The 7606-nt window shown below is 34.3% G+C and overlaps 1 protein-coding gene across 2 annotated transcripts; it reads left to right on the top strand.

Annotated features, from left to right (window-relative positions):
* Positions 1-327: 327 nt before the first annotated feature.
* LOC106772976 lies at positions 328-6793 on the top strand. Of its 2 annotated transcripts, none has more exons than XM_022786181.1 (4): positions 328-535; positions 1206-1319; positions 5194-5360; positions 6179-6295. In XM_022786181.1, exons 1-4 carry the CDS (start codon positions 403-405, stop codon positions 6251-6253), a joined length of 489 nt encoding a protein of 162 aa, XP_022641902.1. In that variant the 5' UTR covers positions 328-402; the 3' UTR covers positions 6254-6295. The 2 variants fall into 2 exon arrangements, with proteins under 2 accessions (XP_022641902.1, XP_014515117.1); XM_014659631.2 differs by having other exon boundaries at positions 332-535; positions 5194-5298; positions 6179-6793.
* The last annotated feature ends 813 nt before the right edge of the window (positions 6794-7606 follow it).

Genomic DNA, 7606 nt, shown 5'->3' with positions numbered 1-7606 from the left:
AGCTAAGAGAATAGTAGTTATATTTTCAAATTAAATGATAAAGGATTAGGCATTTCCTAATTTAAAGTTTAAAACTTTTAAAAATATTATTACGAATTTTACAATATAAATTCTTCCAGTAAAGTTATTTTTTTATGTTGTGTAATCTAATAATTATTCCGTTCAAATTATCATTTTGATCTTTCGGACTATATTTCAAAATGTATGGTTGTTTTAAATTAAGAAGGCAGTAATCATCTTGAAGTACATGGGTGGTGCATGGAAGAAACCATGGGTGCAGAAAGCGAAAAGCTCCATCATCTTATATAAGCCCAATTTAGCCCAATCTAGAAGAACTCACTCCGTTTTCATTTCGAAGTTCTTCACAAAGTTACTCTCTCACTAGAAACTTGATCTTGAAAAATGGGCTCTAAGAACGAAGAAGCTTCAGAAGAAGGAGCTAACAATTCACCTTCTTCTCCTTCTTCTTCTTCTTCTTCGTCTCCTTCTTCTCATGATTGGAAAACTCGAATCGTTATTCCAACCCTCCTCGCAGGTCTCTCTCCCTTTCTCTCTTTTATTATGTTGCTTCTTTTATTTTTCCCCAATGCTTTTTCATCGGATCACCATTCCCACGATGAACACTAATTTTATTTTATAAATACCCATGATTAAGCTGGAGAAGTTAATACCTATGGAATTTGTGTTTTTCACAAAAGAGTTGGTTTTTCACAACGTGGTGGTCACTTTTTGTACTGGAAAATGTGACATATTTAGCGTCTCGAATAAGAAGATACATGTGGTTCTCTAGAAAAGATACAGGAGCTAATTGGTGTTCTATTTCCATATAATTAAGACAATGTTTTAGTAATGATTAGTTATTTACCTTTTAGTCACTATATTTCAAAATTGTCCATTTTACCTTCATATATATATATATGTATATATATATATATATATATATATATATATATATTTTATTTTTATTTTTTCTATTTTTAATCGTTTAGTCAAAGTTAAGATGACAGGGGCAAAATGAAATTGTAGTAGTATGCATAAGGAGTAAAGATGATAAAAGTAATGTGTGTAGGGATAAAAATGGATGATTAAATGGTGTGTGACATCAATGTTGCAAATTTATATTAGATTGGGCATTTGGGTGGGGATAGAGACTGAAAGAGGATAGAGTGTTTGTTTTTATGATGTTTGTGATTCTTTGGGAGCAGGGGTTGCCGGAGCTGGAATTGGGTTGATTTCAAAGCATCGAAAAACACTTGGTCTTGCTAATGTGTGTTCTAGCTATGCTGCAAATTTCGCCATCGTCACAGGGTGCTATTGTGGTAATTGTTGGATTTTCTTTTGATCCGATTCTCTGCTTTTCAGTTTGGAATTATGTTATTGTATTTTGTATTGATACCATTGTTTGTGTTGATTACTGTGGCGTGCTTTGAATCCTTGAATTTATTGATTTTCTGTGGTTTCTTATAGATTTGGACCCCTCCTTTTCTTAAACACGAGAGTAACATATTATGGGAGACAGCCTGTGAAATTTTGTTGCTGAGGCAGAAGAAGTTGATGCCTTCTCCTCATAATGTTTTACCTTGATTTTCTGAAAAGAAATGAGAACATCCATTATAGGGTTGAGATTTTATATGTAACTATGAAAAGAAAAATATGGCCTCAGTATTGGGGAGGAGTGTTTATGTGTTACTGGCCTGTATTTGCTGTGATTTATTTTTAGTAAAGCCCTATTAATTCGCCCTACTTATAAATAAGTGAAACATGCTATATTGTGTTATAGAGAATCCAGCCATAAATTGGAGCATGGGGAGTGACCTCCATTTTCCCCCATTGCCTCATATATACATTTACTGTTAGTCTTATGGAAAAGTTTGATGAAGTAGATTGGTAAAATTTGAAAATGGTTTGGTGCGGTAACATTTTATTCATCAGAAGTAACATACCTTCATAAATAACAGGAAGCTATTATTTAGATTTGCTGTGAATGTAAAAATGAACTACAGCTTTTTGAATTAGCAAACCTTTATTATATTATATTTAAATTTTTGGCAGGGTTGTTCATACTTCAATGGCATTATGTTATGAAATTCATAATTAATTACTAATAATACCCAGGAAAAATGTATTTTCCGTTTGTAAGTTTGTTTCCAGAAGAATACTTTGATAATCAAACAAGTGCTTTGTTACTGAGTATTAATTTTATAAAATGTTTCACAGATTAAATAATTTAATAGTAATAGTTATAGTAACTCATTGGATGTAAACCCCATTTTTTTATCTATGTGGATGTGATATTGGTATCAGTCTCATGTAGTGAATTGTCATAGAGTGTGACACAGTGAGTTTTCAACTCTGAGAAGTGATGTTATGATATGGATTTGGATGCTATTGAGTGTCTAAATTCCACATTAAGTAATATAAGATGGTATGTAAAATATTTAATTGCTTGGTTTGTCCTCTATAATCCTTATCAATTTGAGGCTCTAGAATATTTGATTTTATCTTTGGACATAATGTGTCAATTGCAAAGATTCAACTCCAATTTGTCTATAAGAAATTTTGTTAAGATATAATGCTGAACCCATGAATTTATCTTGCTTTCCTCGTGTGAATTTGCTAGGAGCCATGAATTGAAAAGAGAAAGAAAAGAAAGATTTGTATTGAATAGAATGAAAAGGATGAGAAATTGGAGAGCACTCTCTCCTCCAAGTTTTTACCCCTCAATAACAAATCTCCCTCTCTCCTATCTTTCTTCCCCTATTTTTGTCTTACTACCCCTCTAGATAACTAGCTTACATTATTATTCTAACTATCCTAACTAAGTTCTCGTCATCCTTATATCCTGACAATACACTCCTCCAATATCTTGTTCTCAAGGTTAGAATGGTGGAAGCTTGATCTCGTGGCTCTTCATAATCACCACGATCTTTACCCGCTCTTCCTAGAAGTAATTGCAATGCTTTCCTGGTGGCATGAGTGATGGTGAAGATAAGGGTGGCTTTTGTATAACAGCCTTTGAACCTTCCCTCTGCCTTGGCTCCATTGCTGAGCTGTCATAGATGCAAAATGAAGTTTAATGCTAAAGGCTCTCCTAACAATTTGAGATTCCAGGATTCGAATGTTATTGATGTTTCAACCTCCTTCATTCTCAAATCTGGGTCCAACAATGATTCTGATTCATATTATGGAAATCTGAATTTAGAAAAAAATTATGCTTTTTTGCATCTCCACCTTGGACTTCCTTATACTATTGGATTACGTAGAAAATGGTCTTTGCAGCCCACATTCTTTACTTTATTCTCCTCATGTTTCTTGTGTCAAAGCATGCACTTTTTCCTCCACCATAATGTCTGTTTCTCTTGCTATTTTGCCTCTTCATTTTTGGTATCTTCCCCATTATGTAGGATCAAGTGTTTACCACCTGGCTAAAAGCTATAATTGATAGTCAAGATGTAACTCTTTGTACTTAAGAGCGTAACAGTCGAGATGTCATTATTCGATTGTAACTTGGTCACCTGGCTTATGTCATGGGACAATTGATGCACCCTGCAACAAAATCTCCCTTAGCAATTGTTGCACTAGGAATCAAATTCTTTGATTGTGACTTGACCCACCTAGTCTGTCCAGATTATTGTGCAACCTATGCAACAATATCCCATTGAGCAATTGCTACATTGGAAATTGAACTTGTGATCTTGGCTCTAATACTAATTATTGGATCAAATGTTGACCACTAGGACAAAAGCTATAGCTGATAATCAAGGTGCAACTCTTTTTACTTATGAGCATAGCGGTCCAAGTGTCACTATTTGACTGTGACTTGACCCACTTGTCCTATACCTCAAGACAATTGATGCACCTTACAACAGTCTCCCCCTCAACAATTATTCCACTAAGAATCAAACTCTGGTACACTAGAGGATAGTTGTGCAACTTAACACAATCTCCCTTTGAACAATTGCCCTACTGGTAGTCAAATTCGTGACCTTGACTTAGATATCAATTGTTGGATCAAACGCTTACCACTAGGTCAAAACTTATAGATGATAGTCAAGAAGAAACTCTTTCTACTTAAGAGAATAGCCACCCATGTGTCATGATTCAATTGTGACTAGGCCTACACCATGGGACAATTGATGCATCTTGCAACACATTATGAGTGTGATTCTTGGTTAATGAGCCTTTTGTACTTCTACCTTTTGATTTCAAAAAGTGAAATAGATTTCTATCACACTCAGCTGCCACTCTCTGAATCAATTTACCCTTTTATGCTTTCATTAAAGGTAGGCAGTTCAAACATTTTCACCAAGAGCTAGCTTTTGCTTCAATGCATTTTGACCCACTTCCCTCCGTGCTATTTTTGTCTTGCTCTGTGAAATATGGATCACCCTCTTCATTCAATATCTTTTACAGCATGTGCTTCAAATTTAAAATGTTGGCCCTCTATTTCAAGAACATTGAAAGTCTTCATTTCTTTGCAGTAAGTTTCCATCTTAGTTTGCTCTTGCATTATGGCAGCCAATCTTTCAAAGATGGGGCTACCATAGCTATTTTTGAATCTTTTTACCGTAGCTGTGAAAAATGATCCCCAGTCTGAATGTGTTATCTTGGTGCCAATAATACAAACTAAGTATCGCCACACCCTCCATGTTCTTGAATGTGTGTTGCAGCTTGTGGATGAATGAATATCTTTTACCACAGTATTTTTCAACCATAACCAATTGGGTCTACCCACTCAAATGCTGATCGCTCTTTTCTGCCAAATGCCTCTATCTCTAACACTGGCTCTTCCTGGAAGATCCGATAAGCTGGACCAATTTGGTAGGAACCAAGAATTGAAAACAGAAAAAAAAAAAAGAAATATCTTTATTGAATAGAATGAAAAGTACTTGAAATAAGAGAGCATTTTCTCCTCCAAGGGTTTCTCCTTTACAAAGGATTAACAAAAACGGAAAACCTCCCTTTCTCCTATATTTCCCTTTTTTATGTCTCACTGCCCACTAAGTAATCCATTAATTTTCTAACAATCTTAACTAATTTCTCCTTTTCTATCCTAACAGAATTAAATTGTAACCCTCCTCTGTGTAGATAAGTTGATTGGTTCATTAGATCCTAGGTTGGGAATGGGGCTCGAACCCTAGTAGATGACTTCTTACCTAATTTAATAAGATACAATTCTGTCTAATTTGTTAGGCGCACGAGAATTTGTGGCTGCAACTAGAAAAACAGGACCTGACGACATATGGAACTCTGGATTAGCTGGATTTGGAACTGGTGCTCTTCTTGGGCGACTGCAAGGTTTAGTTCTGCCCCTCTCACTATTGCTGCGTTCTTGTGATTTTTGTCAGCCATTAACCATGGTGAATTATCTATCTGTTCTTCACCTTAACTTTTATTATGTATTTTAAAAAGAATTTTCTCTTGGATCTTACTCTCCATTACACTTTGTATTTTGTGTGAACTATTTGCTGCAACTTGTTACATATATAATTTATTCAGGACATTTGATCCTTCTCAGCAACTTAGACTGAAATAACTTTACTTGATGAGATCTGAAATGTTTCCATTTTCAGTTTTCTTTCTCAGTTGTTTTTCTTTTTTGTCTGTGAAATCTTTTTCTACTTTCTTATGTTTTTTCTAATGATTCCTACATTGTCATAAAATTTTGTAATAATACCTAAAGCATGTTTTTCACTAGGGTAGTCAATGACAAATGGATTTCTTTTAAAAATAGAAATTGATCAATATTTTTATCTTAAAGAACTTGGATGTGCTATAGCATTGTCAATTACTTACAAGGAAGTAGATGTATCATGGTTATCCCAAATACATTTTTATTTTTTTTTTATCTTAGATTGCCTCGTATTTTTAATATTTTCTAAGGGTAAGGTTCTTGGAGATTACCACTGGGATTGATATGGAAGTTACACACCCTTGGAGAGGATGAAAGTAATGTTGAGAGCGTCTCTTAAATGCAATGCTACCCAAGGGATTACTCTCATGAAAATGCTTGTGGGAATAATTTGGTCAAAGAGAGAGTTTTCCCAGATTGTTTAAATTTTGATGAATGCATTATTTGAATGTAAATTGAATGTAATAGTTCTTGCTAAAATGTGGTCTGTAGTTACAGAGGATCGGTTACAAGCTTTGAAAATTGATTTCAATTGTGAAATTTTAGGTGGTCAACTGGGTGCAATCCGGTACTCTGTCGTCTTTGCTGTTGTGGGGACAGCAGCAGACTTTACTTATTTGAAATTGAAAGATGCTTTGAGAGATTACACTAAAACAATATACCAAGACATTGAGAATTCAAAAAACAGTGGATCTTGGTTAAAATTGCCAGAATGGTTTCCAGTTCAAGTACTCGATGAGGAAGCCCTTGCTGCTAAACGAGCTCAGGAAGAGCAATTCCTTCAGCAAAGGGCAAGGATTCGCAGCCTTAAAGAAGAAGAACCTTGAGAACTTAAATTTTTGTGGATGTTTTGCCTGATTCTTGAGCGAGGCAAACTTTCACCAGTAAAGCATTTTGTATACCCAATTTTATTTTATTTTATTGAGTTAGTTTCTAATAATGTACTTTTCAAGCTAAAAAGCAATGGCTTCAGCAGAGATTTTGAAAATGTCGAGATTGAAATTCATGTACTCATTTGGATTGTCTAATGATTTTTCCCTTCTCAGGGTAGACAATGTCCAGTTACTACGTGAGGAAAATCTATAGAAGTATAAATGTTGTAGTTTGACATTTTCAACCTCCAGAAAATGGCTTCAAATGAGATTGTTTTCTATTCTATTATATCATTTCACCCTTTTACTCTTGGTGTTGCCGAAAATCATTTGGCTTCACAAGCCCATGATCATGACAAGCCCCGAAAACATGTTCCATGTTTATGCATTGATATTTACATCCTTTAGTGTGTAAACAAAGCCCTGACCATGTTTGGCTACGACATTGACATAGCTGTGCTTCAACCTCTGCAAATGACAGGGAAAACAGTGAAAACAACCCATCAATATTACCCAACTCGAATGCTTGATATGTGTGACTTGTGACTTACAAAACTTGGCAAGTCAAAATGAAAAAATATTCAAAGGAGTATATCAGACAAAATGAAATTTGGTGAATGAAGAGTTATTCAGTTGTGATTGTAGCCCAGGTGGATAGAAGGAGAGTGCAAAGAACACAAAGAACTTAGGAGCAGAGGAAGCCATTATTGCTAAATGCAAATGCAAATGTAAAAAAGGTAAATGATTTCTCTTGTAATGTGGAATGCATAGACTGAGTTGTGTTAAATAGTAACACTAATGCATTGCGACAATATTGTTTCATGCTTTGCTTGTATCACATTTGACTTTTTATTCTTTTCTTCATTGTTTTATAAAATTTGCTACATTATCTTGGTCTGGTTATCATTCTCAAAATTGGATTATTTCTAACATTTGTTTATACATGTTGTTGGACTAGTAGTGCACATGATTTCTAGTAACATATGATGATGTTTATTTTATAGGTTAAATGTTTTTATTTATTAAATTTTAATGTAAAATTGAAATTTGTTTATCTTAAATTTTGATATAATTTGGTTCTTAAATCCTATAAATGTATAAA

The sequence above is a fragment of the Vigna radiata genome, chromosome 9 (genome assembly GCF_000741045.1).
Source record: "Vigna radiata var. radiata cultivar VC1973A chromosome 9, Vradiata_ver6, whole genome shotgun sequence".
Taxonomy (NCBI): Eukaryota; Viridiplantae; Streptophyta; class Magnoliopsida; order Fabales; family Fabaceae; genus Vigna; species Vigna radiata.
The sequence above is the reverse complement of the archived record's forward strand: the minus strand, read 5'-3'. Positions and strand labels throughout refer to the sequence as shown.